This window comes from Motacilla alba, chromosome 2 (assembly GCF_015832195.1).
Source record: "Motacilla alba alba isolate MOTALB_02 chromosome 2, Motacilla_alba_V1.0_pri, whole genome shotgun sequence".
Lineage (NCBI taxonomy): Eukaryota > Metazoa > Chordata > Aves > Passeriformes > Motacillidae > Motacilla > Motacilla alba.
This window is the reverse complement of record NC_052017.1, coordinates 105,934,073-105,962,044: the sequence shown is the minus strand read 5'-3', so window position 1 is coordinate 105,962,044 and position 27,972 is coordinate 105,934,073. Positions and strand designations below refer to the sequence as shown.

At 39.9% G+C, this 27,972-nt stretch overlaps 1 protein-coding gene across 18 annotated transcripts in view; it reads left to right on the top strand.

Annotated features, from left to right (window-relative positions):
- The window catches only part of ZNF521 (zinc finger protein 521), a 231,050-nt gene that overhangs the window by 93,651 nt on the left and 109,427 nt on the right, over positions 1-27,972 (top strand). For 17 of the 18 annotated variants that reach the window (XM_038128658.1, XM_038128657.1, XM_038128655.1 and 14 more), the window contains 2 exons: positions 11-3,363; positions 19,585-19,669. In XM_038128658.1, coding sequence (XP_037984586.1) covers positions 451-3,363; positions 19,585-19,669 — 2,998 coding nt within the window. In that variant the 5' untranslated portion in view covers positions 11-450. Of the gene's footprint in view, positions 1-10; positions 3,364-7,448; positions 7,567-8,675; positions 19,516-19,584; positions 19,670-27,972 lie in introns of those variants that run through there. The other variant, XM_038128647.1, reaches the window with a different exon arrangement.

The following is a 27,972-nucleotide window of genomic DNA, read 5'->3' as shown; positions in this document are numbered from 1 at the left end:
CTCATTTCAGACGGAGTGGATGTTGAGGATGACCCCTCTTGCTCATGGCCAGCATCATCACCTTCTAGCAAGGATCAGACTTCCCCAAGCCATGGAGAAGGCTGTGATTTTGGAGAAGAGGAAGGAGGCCCAGGTTTGCCCTACCCGTGCCAGTTCTGTGACAAGTCGTTCAGCCGCCTCAGCTACTTAAAGCATCACGAGCAAAGTCACAGTGACAAGCTCCCTTTCAAATGCACGTATTGCAGCCGCCTCTTCAAACACAAACGGAGCAGGGACCGCCACATAAAGCTTCACACGGGAGACAAGAAGTATCACTGCAGTGAGTGTGATGCGGCGTTCTCAAGGAGCGATCATCTTAAAATTCACTTAAAGACTCATACGTCCAACAAGCCATATAAGTGTGCCATTTGTAGACGTGGGTTCCTGTCATCTAGTTCACTGCATGGACACATGCAGGTTCACGAGAGGAACAAAGATGGCTCCCAGTCCGCTTCCCGGATGGAGGACTGGAAAATGAAAGACACTCAGAAATGCAGTCAGTGTGAAGAAGGCTTTGATTTTCCTGAAGACCTTCAGAAGCACATTGCAGAATGTCACCCTGAGTGTTCCCCTAATGAAGACCGATCTGCTCTTCAGTGTGTTTACTGTCATGAACTCTTTGTAGAGGAAACGTCCCTAGTAAATCACATGGAGCAGGCTCATAATGGTGAGAAGAAGAATTCATGCAGCATTTGCTCTGAGAACTTTCACACTGTGGAGGAGCTGTATAGCCACATGGACAGTCACCAGCAGCCAGAGTCGTGCAACCACAGCAACAGCCCATCTTTGGTAACTGTGGGGTACACATCAGTCTCTAGCACTACCCCAGATTCAAATCTCTCGGTGGATAGCTCAACAATGGTGGAAACAGCTCCTCCTATACCAAAAGGTCGTGGAAGGAAGCGGGCAGCTCAGCAAGTGCCAGATATCACTGGTCCTTCAAGTAAGCAGGCAAAAGTTACTTACAGCTGCATTTATTGCAACAAACAGTTGTTTTCCAGCCTTGCGGTTTTGCAGATACACCTGAAAACTATGCATTTAGATAAACCCGAACAAGCCCATATCTGTCAGTATTGTTTGGAGGTATTGCCTTCTCTCTACAATCTGAATGAACATCTTAAGCAAGTCCATGAAGCTCCAGACCCAGCACTGATTGTTTCTACCATGCCTGCCATGGTCTACCAGTGCAACTTCTGCTCTGAAGTGTTCAATGACCTCAACACCCTCCAGGAGCACATCCGATGTTCTCATGGATTTGCCAACCCTGCTGCTAAGGACAGTAATGCATTCTTTTGTCCCCATTGTTACATGGGATTTCTTACAGATTCTTCCCTGGAAGAGCATATTAGACAAGTCCATTGTGATCTTAGCAGTTCCCGTTTTGGTTCTCCTGTGCTCGGAACCCCAAAAGATCCAGTGGTGGAAGTGTATTCTTGTTCTTACTGTACCAATTCTCCAATATTTAATAGTGTTCTTAAACTGAACAAGCATATCAAGGAGAACCATAAGAACATTCCTTTGGCGCTGAATTATATCCACAATGGGAAAAAGTCCAGAGCCATGAGTCCATTATCTCCTGTAGCCATTGAGCAGACCTCTTTAAAGATGATGCAGGCAGTTGGAGGTGCTCCTCCTCGTCCTGCTGGGGAATATATTTGTAATCAGTGTGGTGCTAAGTATACTTCCTTGGATGGTTTTCAGACTCATTTGAAAACACATCTTGACACTGTCCTGCCAAAACTGACCTGCCCTCAGTGCAACAAGGAATTTCCAAATCAGGAGTCACTGCTGAAGCATGTTACCATTCACTTCATGATCACCTCAACCTACTACATCTGTGAAAGCTGTGACAAGCAGTTCACGTCTGTGGATGACTTGCAGAAACACCTACTAGACATGCATACGTTTGTGTTCTTCCGCTGCACCTTGTGTCAAGAGGTTTTTGACTCCAAAGTCTCCATTCAGCTGCACTTGGCTGTGAAGCACAGCAATGAGAAGAAGGTATACAGATGTACATCTTGCAACTGGGATTTCCGCAACGAGACTGATCTGCAGCTTCATGTGAAACACAACCACCTGGAGAACCAAGGCAAAGTACACAAGTGCATCTTCTGCGGTGAATCCTTTGGTACGGAGGTGGAGCTGCAGTGTCACATCACTACACACAGCAAGAAGTACAACTGCAAGTTCTGCAGCAAAGCTTTCCATGCTATCATCTTGCTGGAAAAGCACTTGAGGGAAAAACATTGTGTTTTTGAAACGAAAACTCCAAACTGTGGAACAAATGGGGCATCTGAGCAAGTTCAGAAGGAGGAAGTAGAACTCCAGACGTTGTTGACAAATAGCCAGGAGTCCCATAACAGCCACGATGGCAGTGAAGAAGATGTGGACACATCTGAGCCTATGTATGGCTGTGACATTTGTGGTGCAGCTTATACCATGGAGACTCTCCTGCAGAATCACCAGCTGCGTGACCACAACATTCGACCTGGAGAAAGTGCCATAGTGAAGAAAAAGGCTGAGCTCATTAAAGGGAATTACAAGTGTAATGTGTGTTCTCGAACATTCTTCTCTGAAAATGGGCTTCGAGAGCACATGCAGACACACTTGGGACCAGTGAAACACTATATGTGCCCAATCTGTGGCGAGCGGTTTCCGTCTCTTCTGACTCTTACTGAACATAAGGTCACACATAGTAAGAGCCTGGACACTGGAAACTGCAGGATTTGCAAGATGCCCCTCCAGAGTGAGGAGGAATTTTTAGAGCATTGCCAAATGCACCCTGACCTGAGGAACTCCTTGACGGGGTTCCGCTGTGTGGTGTGCATGCAGACAGTGACCTCCACGCTGGAACTGAAAATCCATGGCACGTTCCATATGCAGAAAACTGGAAATGGTTCTGCTGTGCAGTCCACAGGACGTGCACAGCATCTCCAGAAACTGTACAAGTGTGCGTCTTGCCTGAAGGAATTCCGTTCGAAACAGGATTTAGTGAAACTTGACATCAACGGTCTGCCATATGGTCTGTGTGCTAGCTGTGTTAATCTCAGTAAAAGTGGTAGTCCAAGTGTCAACATCCCTTCAAGCAGTAACAGACAAGGCATGGGCCAAAATGAGAACTTGAGTTCCATTGAGAACAAAAGCAAGGCAGGGGGACTGAAGACTCGCTGTTCTAGTTGCAATGTAAAGTTTGAATCAGAAACTGAGCTCCAAAACCACATTCAGTCAATCCACAGAGAGCTTGTTCCAGACAGCAACAGTACACAGCTGAAAACACCACAAGTATCTCCAATGCCTAGAATCAGCCCCTCCCAAACTGAAGAGGTAACCCTTTTTTCTTTGCTCTTGATACCTTCCATCCTTTTGGAAAAAAAATCTCCCTTTTTTCAAGCTGTCTTGTGACTTGTCATGAAATGCTTAGGCTGATCCATGTTACATTTCCATCCACAGCCATTAGCTAGTAATTACCTGCTGCTTGATATGCCTTACATCTTGGATTGAATTTTGTGGAATAGGACTTATTCCAGTCTCCCTAGGATATTGTCTTCTAAATCACTGAGGAGACCTATCTTCATGCCAGCACAACTGAGATCTGGAATCTTATCCTAGCTCCCATACGCATTGGAATCCCCAGCTAGGAGTTGTGCTTACGGCAGAGAGCATTAATGACAGAGGAGTAGACACAGTGAGCCAAAATCCTAGCATAAGGGGTTGATTTTTTAGAAAATATTTGTGAGCAACAAATTGAGGGTATTTTTGGTAATTGTGTTGTAGACTTTCATTTCCCCGTCTTCTAGCATATTTTGATTAAGTGCAATGCTAGCCTAAGGTAAATTGGGAAATCAGTCCTTTGGATGCAATTTCTTTGGTTGTTTCTTTCCATTCCTGATGAAGAACATTTTGATGCGACTGAAACACCTAGTGCTTAATGATTGAAATTCTGTCATGCAGCATAACTTAGAAAGTACATATCAAAATCTTGAAAGATATAATCTGCTTCCTCAGTCACCAGTGACCAAGTAATGACACCTGTATGTGGGGGGGGTAAGGGGGTCGTGTACTGAGGGAAGGGAATCAATTTTATCTTCAGAAATGCTACCATTAGAATGACTTAGAGGTAATATTTTAAGCATGGTATCTTGCATTTTATAATTCAGGAAGTCTAAAAACACAGCACAAGCAAATTTTAAGAAATAATAGCTTTTGTTTCAAGAAAGCTTTTAGCCTATAATGATACAAACAAGGTGCAACCCATTGCTGTGAATGTGTATGGATACCCTGTGGCTAGGGAGCTCTGCTCTTCCATCACCTTCCTCACTCCCTGTTTGTGAGCCCATCTGTTGGGAAAGACATCTCTCAGCATGTTTCCAACAGTATCGTGCAAACTGGAGGGCAGGAGGGAGGCAGAGAGGGAGGAGTGAGGTTACACCAGCATATGTGGACCAAGAGGTAAGTATTTATGGAGCTTCTGAAAACGTAGATGAAGATAGGCTGGGAGAAGGACACTGAGGTAGCACAGAGCCTGGAGTGCCATGAAGAGAGAATTGGAGCTGAGATTTCAGGATGAAGTACCGGGCAGGCTGCACATCCCAGGGAAAGACCCTGTGCTTTCATAACTTTATCCCATTTGCTCATTGGTGGTAGGGGACGCCTCAGGATGGGGTGTGGTGTGGAATTTATGGAAGGCTGTTAGACTGAGAACCTGAGGTCTAAGGAAAAACATCTTTTTAAAGAAGAGGGAAAAGGAGTGGCTCTCATTAGCTCTGTTTTAGGCCTCTGATGATCTCACTGCTGCTGAGTCGGAACCACAGGATTACCAGCTGCATGTTTTTGATAGGTTCAGAGTCATCCTGGTTTCTGTTTCTGTCATCTTGCATCGAGTGTCTACATGAAATCCCTCTTCCTAGTCATGTTGGAAGCCAGTTCCTGCTACCTCAAGCACAATCAGAATCATGTGTTAAGTCAGTTACCATGCTAAGATGTTACCAATTTGTCTTTCTCTTGCTTGTAAACTAGACAAAAAGAGATTTGAGAGTCCTTTGTGGTGATATAAGATCAGTTACCTTCGGTATCATTAGTGAATCTTCCTGTACGTGGATCAGGTGTAATCCGAGTTCTTAGTTATACTGCTAATTGGCATCATGTCCCTCTTCTTAATCCTTTTGATTTTTATATAAAAGTGTATCTAAGATGAAAAAGCTTTTTAAACTACAATTTTTGAACAGCATTTGTCTCCTTCAAATCACATTTACCCCCCCACCTCCATTCTGAGGATGTAAATTGAATTTTCAGAGTCTATGGTTCTGGTGTCCACCTAGTAATGTAGACTTTCAAATTCTTTTCTCATGGGAAGACAAAGCTATCAGATTCCTGATAGAGCATTAGTAGTTCTCAAAACCATAAATGCACGTTTGTAAAATCCTGAAAGATAATTAATTTTTCTAGCAGATATTACTGGTTCAAATTCTAGTGATGCAAGCTATGTAGCAATGAGAATCAAAATTGAAAGTGGTAATGTGCAAATGTTTAAAACTATAGATTGAATGTCTAGACTGAGGGGAGTAAGAACATAAGCAAATAACATGAACAGTAAAACAAAATTGGATTTTTAAAATTTATTATTAGTTACTGGCTTCATACTCCACTGGAAGGATGTGTCTAGAACTGAATGGGATGTTGAAAACAGCTACTTAAACATGGAATTTTGGGGAAATTTTCAACAAACAGTAATAATAACATCAAGGAGTGAAAGTTTCATTTGCATTATTGAGAGTCATGTGATTTGAGATTTCAACCTATATATAAAGAGCATTCATTCCTAAGGCAAGAAAAATAGGTATCTTACATAAATGAGTTGTCAGATCATTAATACTGCTGAATACCCCTTTTTACTTAGTAAGAGATTTCAATTATAAGAATATTTGAAAATACGTTTTTAGGATAAAAGATTGCACTGGAAATGTCACTTCTAGATTCTTTGCTGAGTATTCTCATGGTTGAACTAGAAAATTTCCCTTTTTGGTCTGTTCTCAGTGATGTGATAGGGTGCAATTACCTTACCACAGTATAATGTCTTCAGCTGAGCTGTGACCTGCTGAGGTCACTCCGCTTGCTGAGTGAAAAATGTTGACCTGAATCATCTCCACTGAAAGTTACCTTCTGGTTGGGATGGAAAATTATGACTAGTGCTCATCATTGGTTGCAACGAGTTAAGGAGCAGGTCAGAACTCACTAAGTCCATCACACTGCTGAATCTAGTACCCCTAAGTTATCACACAGACTTAAACAGACAGATGAACAGCAGCTTTTGAAAGAGCTCTAAAATGTGTAGATCTGCAAGTTAATCCTTGAGCTTTAATGAGGCGCTGGATTCAGCTGGTTTTAGATTTCTTGTAAAGATCTTGAATCACACTGCAAGCACACTTTTGGGCTAGGGTGATAACCTTAGTGATAGTTACTGTCTAAAAGCAGAGTACAAGGTCTGATATGCTGGTGAATTGGGAACTAGACCTTTTTCTGTCACTCATTTGCTTTGCTGACTTGGCCAAAACTGCTTGAACATGTCTGCTTCATTTTCCTTATTCAGAATATAAGATAGATATTTCCTGAAAAGTGTGTTTCCATGCTTACTTACAATACACTTTTTGTAAAGCACTTGAAAGATGAAAATCTGTTCAAGAAAATCTGTGTGGCCTTGACTCTCTTGTTCTTCCTTATTATGCTGTCAGGCACCTAATGAGAGAACTCTTGACTCAGCAGAAAGTGTGCCCTCACTTCTTAAGCTGCAAGACTTCTGTACTTGCTGAATCACACCAGCATAACAGTAAAACAAATTATATTGTCTCTTTCTTAGCTGGCAGGGGAGGAGGGAATGGACTCCAGCTTACACCCACAGTTTAATGTCTAAACCTAAATTAGGGTAGAGCATCCAGATGTGCAACTGTGCTCAGTTTGGGGTCCTGTTGGTAACTTTCAGAGCAGAAGCGTAATTGCTTCTGAATCACTTTGTTCCATGAATGCGAAGCTCATGTGAATACTGTATTACCTGTGGCAATGCAGACAGTCCTTCATTAATAATACAATAATTCTATGGGTTTTCTGGTCTTGAGGAGAGAAGTAGCAGCGTGAGTACCTGGCCAAATTACTTCAGGAGTGAAGATGTTTATTTAGGTATGGCAAAAGATTTGCAGAAACTCACTATTTCAGAGATTATCAAAAATGCTGGACAAAGGAGAGAGCTTGCAACTATCACACCAGCTGGAGAGCAGAATCTGGGGCTGCTCCTCTGTCCTGTTGTGGTTGTGCAGAGCTGCATGCCAGGATGGGCATGTCACACCAGGGGACACCGGGCACATCACAGCACTGTTCTGGAAGGAGCCATGAAAGTGCAGTCTGACTATGATTTGCAGAGATGGGGGTCACAAAATTCAGACGCTGTGGAGAGCTGTTGGCTCCTTGAAACTCAACTTCTCCGACCTAAGATGAATCCAGAAACGGTATCACCCTGGGAGAAAGAACGGAGCTCAGGTAGGTGTACTCTTTTATCATTACTTTTTTTTTTCTCTTTATTTATTCATGGGCTCTGAATCTACCTTTATTCTCTTACTATTCTTCCCCCCACTTCTCAAAACACTGCCAGACCCACAAAGACAGAAAACAGAAACTGCCTTTTGAAGTAGCTGGTTTATTTCAACAGCATGCACTGGCAGTCACAGGCAGAAAGAAGACTGAAAAGACTGTAAGCAACCCAGAAATGTTCCCAGATGCATGCTTTTGGCAGGGCGAGCAATTGCATTTTAGCAATATAAATCACAGTGCTTTTAACTGAAAAAATGCACTGAAATCTATACTCACGCATTTAATTGAAATACATAAAGAAATTAAAATAATCCTCCTCATCAGCAATCCAAGCTGATCATTCTGACTACAGGATTTTTATGAATAAGCACATAAACTTGTAATGTAAACATAAGTAGTGCCTTGGGTTTCCTGTCAGTGAATCCAGGCCCAGAACAAGTGATTTTCATGCCGTATTTTGGATCCAGGGACAGAAAAAGGTAAAGAAGGTTTGTTGCTGGCACAAAGATTTGGCTTTGAAATAGTTTGTGGAACTAATCTGTGACAAACATATTTTCTGCTTCTGGAGTTTCAAAATGAGTTCACTAAAAATACCAGTTTTGTCTTCTGGCGTCACTTTTACACTGCTTTCAGGAAAGTGTTATTTTAAGTGTGACCATTATCTATTCTTAGGAAGGGCTAGCCTGGGGGGCTTTTGCCACAGTAGGCCGCCTCCACTTTGCACTATGCTTTAATTTCTGGTAGTGCCACTACCATGAATTGGCTGATAAGGTCCACCTTAAGCATTTCTCTTCTCTTTCTCTGGTCGTGAGCTATCAGGATCCTCTTTGAATTTTACAAGAATAGTATTATTGTTATTTTGTTGCTGTAAATCCTGCCAAAGGTAGGCTTCAAACTTCCCACCTCACACACACCATTTCAGTCTGTGAAAGGGAGCCCATATGTTGGCTGGGAGCTGCTGAACAGAAGCAAGGGGGGAAATTGTAGTGAGTTTTCTTAGTTTCCTGTCCACTGATCATTAAAATCTAATGCTGTTTGTCTGTCTTGTTATTTGTCAGAGGCTTCAGATGAGGAACTTGGAGAGGCATCTTCCTCACACCCATGGAAAACTTTTCAGGAGAGGATGAAAGGATAACATGTTCTCCAAAATTTTCAAGAGCACTAAACCAAGATTTCCATAAAATGAACCAGGGTTGGGGGGGTGGAATGTGTGCTTGAAGAAACACAGAAGAACTGGAGAGGGACACAGGAATGTGGATGAAGTCTTTAAGGATCCCTATAGAGGGCAAATGTAGATTCAGCAAAGCTTTCTGAGACAAAACATCCATGAGGTGTATGGTCCTACAGCTCAGCCATGCAGCCAACTGTCCTCTTGGGGCTTTCCCTGTACTCGTACCTGCTGGCCAACTGGCTGGTGTGGAATGCCACAATTTCTGCACAGCCCCACAGGAAAATCACAGTAGTGATGAGTGTTTGTATTCTGATCTCAGAACTGGGTAGGAACTAGAAGAAATTTCACACAATTTTCTAGCCTGATCATCTTTAGGAACAAGACACAGAAAATCACTACATATCTCTATTTGTCTGCTGGTTTGCATACCTCTAGAGGATTCTCTCACTTCTACCTCTTATTTTTGGACTACTCTTGGCCAATTTCAGGGAAAAATTCATAGATTAATAGTAATCTCAAAGCCTATGAATTGTTACAATGCTTGGGAAGAGAGCTGACCCAGCAGGTAACAGAATCCAAGTAGGAAAGAGGCCCTTAAGAGATCCAAACCAGGAAGATGGCTGTAGCTGAAGTTTATACCTGCTTTATATGCGAAAGTCAAGTGAACACAAGACATGAAATTATAGGAGGAAACTATGATCTGTTCTTTGTGAGACTCACAGGCCAGCTTCTTAAGTGACTGTACATGAGAACTGTTTTTCACCACAACTCAATAAAGTTGTTATATATGATGTGTGTATTACTTTGTCTCGTACAACAAACATAACACCCAGATTTGTTACTCTGTCATGAGGGAAATAAAATGGGCTAACCATTAATTTAAAATGGGTATGAAGCCCCAGTTCTGCTTGTTTCATGAAGTTATAGAAAATGAACATAAGAAAACCACCTGACATGCATCTTGTAGTATCTTGTTAAAGGATCCTGTTCTTTGACCTGTCAGAGCTCTGTGGGAGCTGATAGTTGATTTTGTGCCTGGCAGTTCAAAACTGTGAGATACCTTTTTTTCCTGCCAAAGCCATCTTTCATTTTTACTGTTTCCTGCACTGTATTATAGCTTATTGGGTAAATATGACCGGTACTATTTTATACAGAATATTTTGCTGGGTATGACAGCAGAGATGTGTCTCTTGGTAATACCCACCCTTACCGTGTGACATTCTAGGACAAGAAGCAGAGGAGACAAATGGACACAGAGGAGGTTCCCTCTGAATATCAGGAAATACTTCCAGGGCAACCAAGCAGAGGTTACCTAGACAGGTTGTGTATCCTTTTGAGATACTCACAACTCATCTGGATGTGGTCTGGCTCTAGGTGACCCTTTTTGAACAGGAGGACTGGACCAGAGGATCCCCAGAGATCAACCTCAGCCATTTTGTTCTTCTGTGGTTTCTACCCATCTTTGGGCCCATCTGCCAGATGTATGTTGATGTTACCCTGTTCCTTGGTGGATAAACCTTTGTTGCTGGTATATGGCTCCATAAGTCAGTGAATAAAAGGGCAGGGCCCTTCCTGATACTGAGCATCTCAGTTCAGTCCTACCAATAATAATGTGCATTTCTGGGAATCATTTTTAATGCCTGTGAAATGCCTTTGAAGAGTGTCTTAGAAATACTGCCACTTAGAAATGCAGCCATTTCAAAGTGACTTTCTGCTTCTGTACTCAAAAACAAGGTGGGAGGTAGGAGAGAATAGAGCTATTTATCCCCTTTGATTATATGTCCACAGTTTTGGTGTCCTGTGTTGGGATACATTTCCTGTTTTTTGCTTATTATTCAGATGTTTCACAGCATTCTGTCTAAAAAGGTACATCTGATGGCTTTTCGTATCTGGAAGGCCACCTCTTTCTCTCTACATTTTCCAGTAGGAAACAGGGTGGGTCACCAACAAGGAATGATCTGAGACTTCAAGTTTCCAGATTTCCTTCTGTGTTTGTTTTACTATTGCTACAACAGTCCTCTTGTCTTCTGCTCTGATGGCTGGAATGGGTTTACGACCAACCTATAGCAACATGGCTGTCTGCTTACAAATCCTTGCAACTATCACAGGCAGTGGTCAACTTGTAATTGATCCTGTTCTGCTGCTGGGTGCTTTTCTCACAGGCCTAGGCAGGGAGTGTATACATCACCTGGTGATTTTCCCAAACTATCAGTCTTAACCATAGTTCCTCATTTCTCATATGCTCCCTGCTTCACAGCTGGTTTGTATGATGGTGGTTGAGTGGTTGAAGTCCTTCAAACCTAGAAGTATGGCATTCTGCTTCAGAAACAAATTCTGCAATCCTTTTTTTTAAGATAAGACAATGGTAAACTGAAGCCTCATGTAAAAAGACATTAACTTTTTACAGGATGTACCTAAGAGGAACTGCTGGTATTTTAAGAATTAATGTGAAAGTAAAAGATTATGAAATAGGACAGAGGCAATTCTGTGAAGTTCCCTTAATTCCCTTAGAGGAGAGCGAGTATGTCTTCACAGGAAAAAAGCCAGTTAGACACAAATCATTGTGGATAGTGTTGAAGAGTGGCTGAGCAGAGTGCTTGTTTTGCTGGTACACCACTTCCTTGGGCAGCTGCTCTGCCTCAGCGGAGGTTTTTCAGCTGGGCACACAGTCAAGCGTCATTGCAGTGTCAGCAGCTGTGTGCCAGCTCAGATGCTACCAGTATATTTGTTAATGTTGATGTGGCCTAAGTGTATCCATAGAGGGTAGAACTAAAATCACAGCAATATGATTGTAGGACTCTGCTCTTGGCATATTTCGTAGTGCCTTTTTAAAACCCCAGTCTTGCCCATGTTATCATGTGAAGCCCTCATTTGTGAAGTCCCATTGACTTCCCCAAATGCAGAGCTAATTGCATCAGAAGGATCTAAGGGGTTTACTCCTTCTCTTGATACTTCAATGAAAATTAATTTCTTATATATTATGTATGAGTAATATATTTCTGTTTGTACATTAATATTAATGTTGCATATTTTTGAGCACAAGTTCTATTCTGTAGGATTAAATTATCTTGGTAAGTAATAGTGCAGAATTCAGTTTGAGTTAAAAGTGGACAATTAAGTGTAGGGGGAGGGTCCTGAGTCACACTTTGGAAAGTGAAATTAATCAGCATTAATTCTCCTCAGAGTGGGAGAAAAGCAGTTGTGGTGTTTAAATTACATAAAAAAAAGGTATATAAAAAGCTCCTGATTTTGCCTTTCTGTTAAAATCCAGAGAGCTTTTACAAAATCTGTGATGGAGAAAAGAGACAAAAGTATTCTCTTGTGCGTACTTGCAAACTATTAATTTTATTGGCCTACATCTGTTGCTGATTGTTGGTGAAGAAAGTAGTGGCTTTATTGAATGACAGTCTGTCTTAGTATGCCTTTTTTAAAAAACAAAGCAAAACCCCCAAATTTAAAAGGGAAAAAATATCAGCTTACTCAGAATATCAGCTTTTTGAGTCTCAGACCTGCCAAGTCAAACTCTATTGCTCTTGCTTTGATGTCACTTCCTCTGCAGAATTATCAGTGTGATGTTGGTCATAGTTCCTCCTCAGTGTCTGTAGCCACACAGTGGCTCTGACACAGATGCTGAGTGTTGGGATGTCTCTGGATGGGTTGACAGCTCTAGGGCTTCAGAGGGTCTCATTGCCTTTGGTTTTAAGTGCAATGTAAGGGGACAGAAAGCAGTGGGGACTCTGACAGAAAGTTCAGTTGCTGACACAGCCCCAAATTCCTGAGCACTGCTCAGCAGATACATGTGCACTGCTCAGAGACTCAGCCTCACCCAGGATCAGGCCCTCACACAGAAAGACAGAAAAAGCTGTATTTGCTTTTTAGATCCCAAATCAAATTCACAGTATTTTAAGCCTTTTGTATTCATAAACTATATAAGCCTAATATGAAGTAATTGAGAGAGAAAATAAATATACAACCATTTGCTGCCAGGTTTTAGAGTTACTTTTCTGACAGGTATTTCACTTCAGTGCTGAGTTTGAAAGGCCTAGAGAGAGTTAAAGGATTAGGCATCTCAAAGGGAAGAGATACAGTTTTTAAATGTGGCAAGATGTGTTTTTTTCTGTGCGGGGATGTGAGACATTGCAAGCTAATGCTCTTCGTCAGGTAGGGGAGGAAAAGGTTTGTAACTAAGAGACATTGAAGACAGGCATGATTAAATACAGACTCCAGAATAAAGGTGAAAGACAGAACAGCAGACCATGAATTCAAGCAGAATAGAGAAGTAAGGACTGCTAACATGAACATTTGTGTTTATGACTCAATATATTTTGTGCATGCAATAAGTAACCATAACGAAAGAAATGAGGAAAAATAACATTTCTTTCCATTTTTCATTTTGCTTACCTTATGGAATTGAGTGTATTCTTTCCACAGGCATGTACACTCAGACTCTGTTGTAATTTAGGCCCTGATAAATGAAAACAGTACAGAAAAATACTTGTAAAATCTCCATGAACATGTTTTTAAAAGGAGTCAGGAAATACTAATTAAAGGGTTTTGTGTGAGCAATTACAAGAGTTGGCGATTAGTCAATTAAAAAGAAAAAAGGAAGATGACAGTGGCCCATAAGCAAGATAAATAACTAACTATGCAGTGAAACTGGCTAACATATGCTTAGCTTTCTAAGAGCTTAAGGTTGACAAAATAAGCATCCAGGAAGGTAAGAAAGAAATACTTAATTAAAGTACTGTCAAAATTAATCTGAACTCTGATGAAAAATGGCTAAATGGACAAAGCTAGGACTGTGGTTGCTCTTGTGTATCATGAAGGGCCAAGCACACTGCTAATGCTTAATAAAATAATGGTATTAAAAAAATCAGCATTAGGAGTTAGCACTGGCAAATTGCTGTAGTTAGTGTGCAAGTTTCAAGTGTCTTGTTATTTTCATATGAGTTTTTAGATGCTGTTCACTTTCTCTTGTCAGGTTATTTTTGTGTCAGTTTAAAAGGTTGAATTAACTCCACCCTTTAGGTGAGGGGAACTGAGTGAATGACTGATATGGGAGAAGGGAATTAGACCATGTGAGAAGTGTAGTATCACTCTTTTTTGGCAACAGCAGGTTGTCTCAGCTCTGTTATTGATCCATACACTCAGTCTGTGCTAAAACTGAGGGGAAAAAGCCTTGAAAGTCCCCTTCAGTAGTGTGACAAGGGCAAATAATGTAATTAGGTGTAAACAGGAGGTTATCGATGGGGTAACAGGTACACATCAAACCCATTTTTGATCAGGCAAGGAAGAGAAGTGTGAAAGGAGCGTAGAACAAACTATGGATGCCTGCAAGCCTAAGACTGTAGATGCCATGCATTAGAAGCTATAAGTGATATTTTGGTTATTTCATATAGGGAATACGTATTCAGTTAAAAGGGGCATGGGTGCAGGAGATTCAGAAATCAAGGAAACCTGTGCTGTTAAACAAATGCTTTGTCGTTGAGCTAGTGGCATCTACTCCCCATGGAGAAGAATGAAGTACAGATTAGAAGTAACATAATGAAGTATAATACACAATAAATTACTCACAAAAATATCCATTCCAAAATTCTCAGTGAAAGCAGCTGAAGATAAAAGGAAACATTAAGCAGATAAACTTGCGGTCTTTAAGAAGAAGCATCAACAACCTGGGAAAAGGCCACTAAACAAACATTTAACAGGGAATATAAGGCTTATGCATGAAGGTTCTGGTTTGTGAGCTTGATTTAAACTGTGAGGAACAGAAGAGGAAGGCTAATCAAAGACACCATAGTAGAATGTTTGGATTTAATGAAGGATAGAGGGCAAAGATTCACAGAGGGAGGATCACGCTTAAAATTTTCAATAAAGAGTATTTTTAGAGAATAGCCACAAGTGCTGACAGAGAAGCCTATAAACATGATTTACCAGGATTTTAGCAAAGCTTTTGAAATGGTATAGCACAAAAGACTAATCTGTTGGGTGAATAAGTACGGCGTAGGGAGAGATACTTTCTTTGATTAAAAAAGAAAAGAAACACGATCTTGGGTATGGAAAGCATGTGAGTCCTGTGAATTGAAGCAGGTTGGTTTGGAGGGGTGTAAATAATGGAAAGCCTTAAGAATCATTATTTGCACCAATTTTGTTGAACTTATGCAGCATATCAGTAGTCTGGAAGAAAGAATAAGTAGTAAGGTGATGAAATTCCCTGATAGTACAAAACCGGGGAAATGTCAGAACAAAATAGGCAAGTGATAAAATACTGAATGATTTTGACAAGGAGGTGGAGCATGAGTCAATAAGTAGCATATGCAGTTCATTTTCAAGTAATATAATGAGGCAAGGGAATAGGAAAAAAAGAATGTATCAGTACCTCAGACAGTCAGAGGGCACAAAAGTCCACACAGAAGTATTTTCTGCATACTTTTGAAGCACTTCTGAATAGAACTGTAAATCCTCTAGCAGTGTGGTTATTAGTTGTTTTGCTTTATTTATGAAAGCAAAGCAAATAAAGTTCTGTTCACAGAATTGAAGTACCAATTGAAAGTTTGTATTCCTGGACTGTTCATAAAAGCAGGAAAGTCTCATTTTTCATGACATGGACATGCTGGGCACCTTTATAGAAAAGAAATTCAGAAAACTGCAGAGTGGTAAGTGAGGATTGGGACAATAATTAAAGGTCTAGGTGACATTAATTATTCAAAAGGTTAGGGAGACACATGCATATGCCCAATCCAAAGCTCTTAAAATGAAGTCACAGAGAAAATTTGAATGCTGAAGCCTTTAAAATGGTTGTGAAAACAGGAATGCAACAGGCACCCAATGGTCTTGTGAGACATTTGTCCAAGCAGTTACTTTTCTTACAGTGATTTTGAAAGGCCCCAGGAATGTCTTAGGCCTCAGATTTACACTCAGCATGGAGGAGACAAATTGGCACTTAGGTTCTTGACAGGAGGGGGTTCAGTGAAGGACTATGGGCTGGCTTGCTGATTGGAGAGTTTTTATTAAAAGATGAGGTAATGATAATATTAATAATAATAATAATAGTAGGAAAAAGTTAAACCACGTTCTTAATCGCATGTGCCTTTCTCCTCTGGAAAAAATCCTTGGTAGTTTTTGCTAGACAGCACAGAACACGTTGCATCTTCTTTTAGAACAGGTTGCATCTTCTCCATTAACTGAACTGGTTCTGTCTGAGTCCATATAGAAATGTACTGGCAAGAGCATTCTGTAGCCCATCCTTGCTGATTTGAAATTACTCTCTTACAGGAAGTATATGTCAGCTTTTTTCTGTGTTTGTAGGGAAGAATGACAATATTGTCATTCTTCTGTCTCCCCAGGAGACTGACAGGTATCCTTTGGGAAAAGCAGCTGTGGCAGGTTAGGGTGTAAGTGCCCTTAACTGACCACTCTTCATTGTGTGGAGTGGATATGCTGAGGGCAATGAGCTGGAGCAGCAGGGCCTGGGGCGCCTCCTCAGTCCTGCTGAGTCCTCCACACGCTGGTGGCTTGGGCAGAGGGGCAAGGGAGCTCAGCAAGAGCTCCCTGCTGCAAACAGCTGGAGCAGGACAAGGCAAGGATGGCTGTCACAGCCCTGAGCTCCTTTCTGTTTAGAGCCATCTTGCACTGCAAAGGCTGGAGACACTTGAGAGAAATTCGAATGCCTCCTTGAGTCACAGTCCAATTCTTCTTCCGTGGTGTGTCACACAAGTGCTACAAGGCTTATTTCCTTCCTATCCAGGCAAGGGGCATGGAGCTGCAATACCTCAGGGTTCTTTTCTGTCTTATTCCCCCAAGTTTCCCCTTTTTGGGAACAGTGTGAGGAGGGGCTGGGTCTCCCCCCAGATCTCACCCTTGTAGGGAATTGGGATCAGCCATGAAGCACATCAGGACCCAGGAACTCCTGCTAGCAGTTATGAGTCCCGTGGTTCTGATAAAGCTTGTGAGACTAATGTGCAACTTGCAGCAAACAAGGACTTCCTTAGCATGTGAAACATATGGAAATAACTATGTGGGTTTTGTTCAACATGGTGTTAAAACGACTGGGTTTGATCACTTTGAAAATCTAGGAGTAAATGGAATTTACTGAGTATGCTTTTAAAATGAAAACTTAATCATGCACAAGTTTAGACACTTTGAGATGAGTGTGTATTGAGATAATAAAAGTTGATGTCAACATTTTAGAGTATGCTTGGAAACAAAAAAGAATGAGTGCTTGATCAAGCAGCAGTCACAAAAACAATCTTCTCTTCATGATGAAAAGAAAAACTGTGTGTGATTCTGCAAATATGTCAGATCATTTTGAACAGGCTAGTAAGTGCTAGTAAATTATTATTTTTTGTTGTTGTCAAATCACTTTACTTTTTAACATTTGACTTCAAAAAATCCCCAACCTTTGTATGTGTTGTCTTTATGTACATCACTCATAATTTTGCTGACAATTTTTGACATGCACTCTGCATTGCTCTGCTAACAAGAGAAAAGACCAGCCATTACATTTATGTTTCTTTGTTTTTCAACAAAGTCACATATCAGGAATAATGCTAGGGGTATGCTAATAAACAACACATAGTGGCAGTCATCGGGGAGTAAGAAATATTTTCTAACTAGTTCTAAAGGGAAACAATGTTTTTTAAAAAGGGAGAGTGATTGTTATTTATGCAATATTGTTCTATATGTCAGCATCAAAAAGCATCTTGTAAAGAGCTTAGCATAATAAATCATTGATTTTGACTGTCATTATTCAGAGGTCTTTGCTAGATCTAGATGTAGTGTAGTAAGGTTAAATTTACCAACATATAATAGGAAATCCTTAGAATGAATCTGATTTTCTACCAATGACACCAGAATTGTCACAGGAACGAAAAAAAGAGAAAAAGTATTTTATCTTTTAAAACAGCTAGCTTTACAAACAGTAACAGTAACACTAAGTCAAAGGAGATTTGGTTTCTTGGTGTCCATTGTTTTTTCGTTGTCTACATAATGATTTAACTAGGTTAAATTTTGAAAAACTAAGGCTAGTTTAAATGAAAATCAGCAAAAAAAGGCTTATTGTTGTTTCCACCGTGAAGAGACGCAGAACATTTTATTGTCATTGAGAAAATTAAAACATCCTCTGTGTATTGCGAAGCAATGGGAGATTTGTAAAGAGGAGCCCACAGGAACACTTAATTTCAGAGTTGACTTTGATTAGTCACTAATTTTTCAGTTAACTTGGTAAGGCAAAACAACAAATGTTTCAAAAATCTATATATTCCTGCTTACAGGCTTGAAATAGGAAGATACTTAATAGATGGCTGCTTTATCTGTCTGGGACGGGGCACCTAAATTTAGATGCTGATAAAAAAATCCAGCAAGTCTTTATTACTGTTTGGAGTCAGGTAAAAATAAACAACACCCTTTAAAAATATAATTGATAATGCCAGCTGCATAAAACTCTTCACAAGATAAATATATACAAGAGAGGCTGTATTTTTGATGCACATTATCCAGTGAACCCTATTTCTTCTCCAACTAATATATGGGAAATCTGCAATTTAATGCATCTGTTCCAGCTTCTTGTGACTTTACATTCTTTAAAAAATATATGTTTTTCTGTGTTTTTTTCTTCTTCTTTTTGCTGATGTAGGCAAGGTGCCTGTGGCTGTACAGAAAGATCTGTGTCTCTTGAGTTACTGCCTTGATGTGGCAGTTCAGGGCTTACCTTGACAATGTTGCATCTTCAAAACAAGAATTGAGCTCTTCAGGATTGTTACCTTAGGACTTGAGTCCTTGATACTACAATTATGCAGTTGAATAATGTTATGAATCTGGCTTGTCTCATTAGATACCTGGATAACTGCAGATTTTAAGTCTTATGAAGGAAAAAATAACCTTACTTTGAATACACCCTTAGCTTTCACTTTTAAAACAATGCTTTCCAATATCAACTCTATGGCTAATTCAGATAAAGAAAAAGAATAAGAGAAAATGCAGTTACATTTTTAGGATGTTGAAATGTCTTGGATAAGTTATATACCTCGTAGAAAAGCAAAAGAGCAGATCTTTTTTGAAAGACATCAAGACAGAAATGAAAAATGTGTTCTGTGCACCGAATTGAGCAGAGTAATGCATTTCCTGGTTTATAATGAAATTTGAGCTGTATACACCATGATTTTTAAGTAAGTCAAGCCCAATCTAATGTGGCCAGAAGGCATGGTCTCTGGCTAGTTTCCAGTCAGTTTTAGTACAGGCTTGCCAATAGATATTACTGAAGCAAATGCCCTGATACAGGGACTTTTTGTCCAGACTAGTTGGGAGGTTTTCCTCATTGAAAAATGGCAGCCTGATGGACCATTTACAATGTGTGGTGCAGAGTAGATTCTGCAGCCTCACTGAAAATGAGAGAAGCATATTCTTCACTTCTGTGTTCTTTTCCTGGCTTCTTCCTTGTTCTTCCATTGGTGGAATGGAATAAAGTGAAGGATCCCCATTGATTTCAGTGTTGTTTGGCTTACATCCCATATATCCTCATTCCATTTTGCCTTCCATGAGTAGGATACTGATGTTTTAGCAATACTGATGTGTTCATGTTGTTAGGAAGTTGACAACAATCTCTACCACGTTTCAGGAAACTCAAATGAAAGGTACTACATGACCTGCAGAGTGTTATTGTTTTAATCTTAATAATTAAGCCTTAATGAAAGCACTACTGGAGAGCTTCAAATGACCACTGTGAACTTGGTATTTTGAGTTACAATGAAATTATTATAATTGTATGTTTGAGTAAATTTTATCTACCCTTGTTTCTTTAGAAGAAGACCTACCAGTGCATCAAATGTCAGATGGTTTTCTACAATGAGTGGGATATCCAAGTTCATGTTGCAAACCACATGATTGGTAAGTGAGCACTAAAACTTCTCAAAAACAAATAGCCATTTTTCTTACTCATTAGCACCATTGTCTCTGAAATTAAACAGAGTTAAGGAGAAATTAATTGTGGATCCATCAATGATTAACTTAGGCATGATTGATTTTTTTATTCATATTATTAGACTTGATAAAGCATTAGCATATTTTATTTTCTGCAAGGGCTAGTTTAGACTTCTGCAGAGAATTATATATCCACTGCCAGTCAAAACACAGGTGATTAGCAAATTAAACTCCTAATCATTTTTGCATTATTGAAAACAAACTAACAGGAATGGTTAATGAACTGGATGTTAGCTTTCCATAGAGTTTTAGACAGGTTTTAATTTCAGAAGTTATTATGGTAATGACACTACTGTGTACTTCTCAAGCACCTCAGTACCAAAATCAAAACTGGTGAGTTTTTGTCATTAGGAAACATAAATAATTCAAATGGCCATAAAATAGTATTGTTTGTTATGTTTGAGCAGTCTGGAAAAAAAATCCTGAGTGTATCTGTATACAATTAAATCCTATAAATTATTTGAAAAAGTAAGGAATTGTAGTATACAGTAATGAAATACACTCTTTAAGGTACAAGCATTTATAAAAATGACTTTTAGAATTCCTGAATCCTGATGTTTACAAAGCTGTTACAGTTGTAAATTGGAATAAAACAAAAGCTGCTTTTTCTTTGATATTCATATTTTCCTATTATTTGCTGATTCCCCCAGGTTTACCCATAATGTTTTCAATTTGGTAACTACTCAGTAATAGCACTAAGAGTTCTATCAGCCAATTAAATTTATCAAGCACATAATTTGCTCACTAATAAGATAACATTGCCAGGATTGTCTCCTGGCTTTTTTTTGTCTTTTTTCCGAATTTCGCTTTTTAAAAAAGAGATAGATACCACTGATTTTTTTTAGTCCTGCTTCTCTTACTCTGGTTTTCTTGCTAAAATAGCAGAAAATCTTACAAAGCACAGACCAAAAAATATGGTATAGAAGCTGGTAATTATATATCCAACAGAAGAGACTTTGCTTGATTTTTCCACGTTCCAGTTTGGTGGTAATTATTTTTTTTCTTTTGAGGTAACATGCAGATTTCTTCCATGAACAAGTACTTAGCAATTTGGCTGCACTGTAAAAGAAAGTTATCTGCCAAAACTTAATGGCCCATTTCTGCGGGTACTTTATTTAAGTTGTTACACATTTAGAGCATAAACATTTTACATTTTTCATAAAAATGAACAAATGGAAATGACAAACTGGTTTTGTAAAGGAGACAACCCTTTGCCTGTTAGGTTAAGCCTTAGTTTTGATATCTTGTGGTTTTGGGCAGAAGACAATTTGAGCCGCGTCAGAGTATTCAATCTGTGTCAGTAATGAAATTTAAAAGTAGGGTACTACTAACAACAGAATTCACAATTTCTGCTGTTTTATTTGAGTCCAGTGTTTGAACTGTTCTTAATTGTAGCATATAGTGATGCTGAAACTTGACGGGGAATATGGATACTGTTTATAAGTGATACTGCTGGAATTGATGATGTGTTTGCTTGCTACCCTCTTCCCAGGTGCCTCACATTTTTAGAATAGGAGTTCACTTATTTCATTAAATACTCAGATTTATTTTTCCCTCTATTTTCTGGATGAGTTTTATTAAAGAGTCAGAATGGGAGGAGCAAAATGGGGAGAGAGTCAGTAAAGCAGGACAAATCCATTTAGCTGGCTTCAGCCTGCAGATATGAAAAGACATATTTTCTTAAACTGAGCTATTAACTGCCTGTGTTTAATTTCTTAAAGCTGGATGAGGTTGAATGAGAAAGAGAATCTTTTAAAAAATATTTAATTGTTTTGTCTCTGTTCTATCTAATCATGCATGATATTACTTCATGACATAACCATAGTGACACAGATTTAAACGTGCTTAATATAAAATCTTCCCAGTGAAATAAAGGAGCTTGCAAAACATGCAGGGAGATTTGCCGGTCATGCGTGTGGTAATCTGTGTTCAGTGGAAGATTCTTATCTGCACTGCCAGACTTAACAGTGCAGCTCCTAATGATGTAGCCTCGATTAAGCAAATGCGAGGGGATTTTGTGTTGGGGTGGAGTGAAAGGAATATCAGCGTTCTGGAGAGTTTTGAATGTGACCTCAGAATCGAAGCGCAAAGAAAAATAATTTCTGATCTCCAATTCTGTTAGTCTTCTCACCACTAATTGGATTTTTTCCTTAGCTATCTTTCTAATTTCAGTTTCCTCCCTCCTCTTTAATTTATATCATTGTTCGCAGGCCTTTTTCCAAGACCACGTTCTGTCTAGAAAGAAAGGTTCCAGGGGTCACATCAAGTTGTTTTTAACCAGCCTTAGTTTATGTAGGTATCGTTAGAGAATTTATACATAATACAGAAAACATGCCCACAAACACATTTGTGTGAATATATATAATATATACCTGTAGTTACCTGCATGCATATCAACATGTAGATTGAGAAATATATTAGATTAAGCTCTCGAGTGAATATTGGCTTGTTGACACAGCACATTAAACAAACAAAAAGAATATGGTTTCCTAAAGACATTGGTCCCTCCCTTTGTATCTGATAACATGTGTCTTCTTGCCCTGATTTCCTAGTAGGTGACTGGCAGAACAGAATGTAGTGTCTTTGATTCTTTGGGAAAAGGAAAGTAAGGAAGCTTCAGGAAGACACAGAGAAAGGAAGGAGTTTAAATGCAAGAGAGAGGGAAGTTAATGTGGCAAGGCAGGAGTTAAAAGTCAAATGGTGTGATAATCCCTAGATCAGATGTATGGGCAATAAATGACTTCACAGACATCATTGCACAGTGTCAGGAACTGTTATTTCCTCTCATAGTAAAATGTTCCCATTATCTGTGTTGTGACTATTGACGGATTTAGTGTCTTCTTACCTGAAGGACTCCATAATCATAATTCAGAGAAAAGAGGAAAGGGGAGGCACCTGGGACATGGGACAAATGTGAAAGTGGAAAGTCATCTGCCAAACTCCACTCAGAAATGAGTGGGAACCACTGATAGAGATAATGCTTAGCCAGCTGAGGGAAAGAGTTGCTGCTCAACATCATGATGTAGTCTGAAAGCCTGGAGAAGTTGATGGTGTCCCATCTAATCACCGTGCCCCTTGAACATGATCCCAGGATGTAAACTGAGTTCATGTCGCTAACATGCACAGAGAGAAGTTGCATTATGGAAGGTCACTGAGGCAAAGCTATACTTCTAAAGCCCCAGTGTGAAACTTAGGCTTTTAAATAAGGCAACTGGAATTACTTTGTTGGCTAAAATAGCTCCACTGAGGGTAGGTATTTTTAGGTTGTATGTATGTGTGTGTTTTTGTCTAATCAAATATAATCTCAACTAGACATTTAGCAGGGGAAGAGGGATTAGAGGCTATTTGAAAAGCCTCTTACTCTTCTTTGTTAGCAGAGTATATAGCATTTTTTCAGATTTTATTATACATTTCAATCAATTCAACAAGAGGGATTATGCCACCTAATGGAAAATAAAATCTGCCGATGACCCAGTGAAGTGTAACCTTAAGTATCTTTGACAACAATGCAATTTACATTATACAAGTTATATAATAAAAAGATATCATAGGGGCAGCTTTCCTTTAGTAACTACACGTTTACTACTTCCAGATCTTTCCATTTTAGAGCTGTTCTGCAGCCTTTAATCCAGTCTTGCCCACATCTTCATGATGGGATGGGGCAGTAAGCCTTTTCCTTTGAATGAATGAGGACAAAGAGGCATAGAAGGGGAATCCCTTGCTTGCATTAAGTGAGCTAAAGTTCGACAGTTCTGACTGTCAGATCCGTCCACACATTTCCAGACATTGTGTTTCATCAAGCAGAGCCTGTGTTAGCCTAAACGACACTGAGTCAGGTTAGGCTAGAGGATGCTAGCAGACAGAAAGCAAGGCATAGTGTAGGGTTTTTTAAATAGATCCTGTGTTTTGGCATTATTTTGGACCTAGATATAGGCATGTACTTTTGCTTCGATAACTGCAGGGATGATTGGCCAAATTAAGACCTGTCTGTTGGTGTGTGCATTGGAATTTGTGGGTGAAACAATTTCCAGCTTTGGGGTGGGAAAAAAGGAAACATAAATCCAGGTTTCATACGGGTTTACAAAGTATTGGCATAAATGGTATTTCTTCAGTTGTCTTTCTTCTACCATTTTTATCTGGGTGGAATACACAGCACTAGCACTTTTAGCAGCTTTCTTTGAGAAAATCCTATTTCTGGGTACACGGTGTCTGTGGAAAAGAAGTTTTGAGCATTCTTTTGTTTTCATCACATAGTTTACAGTTGGCATTTGACCTGAGAGAATATGAAAAGAGTCTGCCATTGTTCGTGTTCTGTTTGATGCACTCTGCTGCTCCTCCTATTATTTTCACTGTCATTTTAAGCAGACATGCTAAACATTGTTTCATCTTCAACTGATTCCTTTACATCTGTAGTATCTGATGCAGTTCGGTGTAAATAGACTAAATAGTTGCTGCAGCAGTTGCCTAGGATTTTGCACACATGCATATACAGCATGGCTCAGAATTGAGGAGTTCAAGAAACAAACTACTCCATGTAAAATTATGGGGCTCAACAGCAGTAGTGTAAATTTGTAAGTGCTCTGAGTAAAGTGCTGTTAGGCATGAGATAATGTAAAGAGATGACATTGCCAAGAACTATTTATGAAGAGCTTAATTTTTTTCACTCTGATAATTCTTGACCAATAATTACCAGCTTCTAATTATCTATTTTAGTTAGAAAGAAATTTCTATCACTATGGAGGTTGGCATTGCAACTAGCGCATAAATCCCCAAAGAGGTAAATGTGTTCCAAACAGCCACAAACAACTGTCTCATGAAACATAGTGAGCAAATTGCGAGCCGCTGGCTGTGCACAACAGAGCAGCACATTTACCATTGAGGACTGATCAGGCTGACAAAGAGAATGATAAAAGGGGAAACAGCCACAATCTTTGTAGTTTGCTGCTACTTTTGTTGATGGAGAAAACAAGCCCCAGTGTCATAGCTAGAACCACTGCCCCTCTGAAGAGCTGGGGAGCAAAGGGGAAGGATTTGATACCTTTTTGAAACCCTACTTTTGACAGTTTCTAAATATGTCATTACTGATAAATAAACAGACTTTTTTTAACCTTTTCAGTATCATGTATGAAACCCATTTTGTGAAATCTGTTGAGGAGAGTTTGTTTCTGAGTGAAGGACGTTGTGTGGCATTGAGCAGGGTAGCAGGTGTGAGCAGGAGGAGGAAGTGAAGGGTATGGAAAAAAAGGTACTGAGCACTAAAGTCAGAAAGCAAATGGGAAAACAGGATGAAGCAATCCTGCAGCTGACTAGAGGAATTCTAGTTTACACCGGTAAATAAATACTTCATCAAATCCCAAGTAACCAAATCTATGCTGAAACAATTGGAGTTTTAAAGAAGGGTATATAGAAAATGCAATCTAACATTTTAACTTCTCTGCAAAGAAATTTTACAGCTGTGTTTTAAAATAACAAGTAGCATGTAGCCATTAGAAGATGTAAAGACACATTTTGGTGAAACTCAGGATTTTTGATTTTTTTCAGCCACAGTGATATGAATATATGCTTGTGTGTTGTGTGGATGTGCATGGTTGCATTTTGCATGTATAAACTGCATGCATAATAAACCTATACAAATAAAACATCTTATTTGCCTCACATTTGTACAGTGTACATTATGGTACGTGTGGACAACATCACTGATGTCAAGACAAAGGAAATACCTCAATCAGCTTTCTGGAAATCAGCCCAAGAAAATTCTTGTATGGTTGTAATAGCATGTGGCATTCACACATTCTATTATTTGTCTAATGCCTAAGGTCATTAAAACCCCATGATTTCCCTTTCACTTATGCAGAAAGCTGTGCTGAGCAACTAATACTTGTTGCACCACGTTGACCTCAAGTAATAAATCTTCGGAATGTCAGTTTGATCACTCTACAGTAAATCTGATATTGTAAAGTCCCTCTTAGCTGAGATTTGGAGGAAAAGGATCCAAAGATATAGATCTACTCTCTAGAGGAGGAAGGAAGTGAAGACTTCCTTTTGTTAAGTCTTTTTTTCACTGGTTTTTGAATAGCAAAAAATTGAAATTGTCAATTTATAGTGAAGAGAGTGATCACAGCCTCTTAGCATCAGAAAAGAATTTGAATGCCTGGGAATCTGCTGTTTACAGGCAGATCTGAAAAGAAGTTGTATAAAAGTTAGAGAAAACTTGGTCACCTTGTCTGCAAAGTGAGGAGATGTAATTGAAATACCCAGGAAAATCAGCATTTGGAGTTAAATCTGAGAAAATGCAGGTTTATTTCATGAGGACCTGGGTTACAAAATAGGCAAAATCTGGGCTGTTTAATACTAACAGGAAGCTACTCTCCTGTGGGCAATGCTGGCTTATTTGAAAAGCCCATAAAGGGTTTCTGCATGGACCATACAAAAGGGATACTTTCTCTTTAATAGCCATCTGTACAGGAGAGATGAGAAGTGGGCCAGGTCATCTCTCCTCAGCTGTCATGATATTAACGTAGGTAATGGAGCAAGCTCTGCGTTCTGCTGGGTGTTGTTTTTCATAGATGTTCATCGATTTACACAGATAATTCTATTTATTTCTTAGAGTTGGTCCAAGCAAACCAGGCAGAATAACAAACACCAAAGCATTTCAAATGACTTTATCTTTGTTGTTTTGTAATGTAACTTTTGTCTAAAAAATGGTGTCACACCTACTGTGCAGATGGCTGCATGATTTGTAAACCAGCCAAAACATTTAAACAAATGTGTGATCTGGGGATAGATTAAATAAAGGATAAAATGGAGTGTGGACCACAAATTCTAATAATCAGATGATTTTAAGTTGTGTGTGGTGTGGAGCGATGGTAGCGGTGATAGCAGGGAACGCTTGCCAATGACAGCAAGGTGCCTTACAGATCTCAGGATGGAGCCTGTGGCCTAGTAGGCCTCAGTTTGAGAGCTGCACATTTGCTGTACAGCTGGCAGCTCTGTATGGGGACATCAGATAAAACTTATGTAAAATGAAGTGTTATTGCTTAGTATGAAATTGCGTGGGGAGGGAATTTGCAGACAGTAACTGAAAACAGGATTCATGGTACCAATGAAGCAGACTGTAAATATGAAGAGGCTTTAATTATCTGCGCAATTTAACAAAAAATTCAGGATGTATTCGGAAGTGGCAAAGGCAGCTGTACACACGTTCCAGCAGCACCATTCACTGGGCTGCAGGTTCTGTGTGTCACCTACCAGGGCTATGGGTGTCCCATCCCTGTCACGTCCTGTCCCCAGGCGCTGTCTTTCCCCGCTGGGCAGCTCTGGTTGGAGCTGGCACTTCCTTTCTGGGGTTTGAAGCAGAAACAGCTCCTTGCTTTTTGAAACAGCTTTCAGGAACGGCTCTCCAGGCTTTTAAAATCACACATGGTTCATCCAGGACACAGTCAGCAAACAACCATGAATTTTTATTTTTTTTTTTTGGGGGGGGGGGCAGGGGAGGAATGGGGGGCTTTGAACCTTGGACTCAAAAATTTTAAGAAAATAAAATGCAATTGTTGCACTATTAAATAATATTAGTAGTAATACTCGTAGTAATATTAATAATAATACTGAAAGGAGCATCTGAAAAATGTCGACAATTCAGGCTGGAGTTCATCCTGTAAGGAAATGAAGTAAAGTGCATGGAAGCTTTTGATTTTTCCTGCAAAAGTGCCTGTGGCATGAATAGTACTCGGTGAACAGGATGCTGTGGAAAAGCAGTGCCAGGCAGTATGAAAGTTGTTCCCTACTCTCTACCTGCTGTAAGATTCCCCTCCGAGCCATGAAAGTGATACACTGTGCGTGTCAATACTTAGGCACCACAGGCTGAATTAATGGCAGGGTGTCAGCCTTCCTTTTGTTCTCTGCTGACCATTTGCACTGCGGGCTTTCTCGGGAGCCATAGCATGTTCCTTCGGCCGCGTTTGGCTGCCAGCACCGAGGGCAGCCTCACCATCGCCTTTCCAAACCACCCCTGTTCTGAGCAGGGGAGCCTCCGATTCTTTCGGGGAGCTCGTCCCAAGGCTTGTCCCCACGATGTAAACATGGGAAGCGCAACAAAAGAAGCCAATATGGAGAGTGGGTGTCGGGCTTGAGCTGCTCATATTGTTGCATTTGGTGAGCTGACGGGGTTTCGTAGGTCACCTTTAGAATTATGCCTATGACAGCAGTAGCTA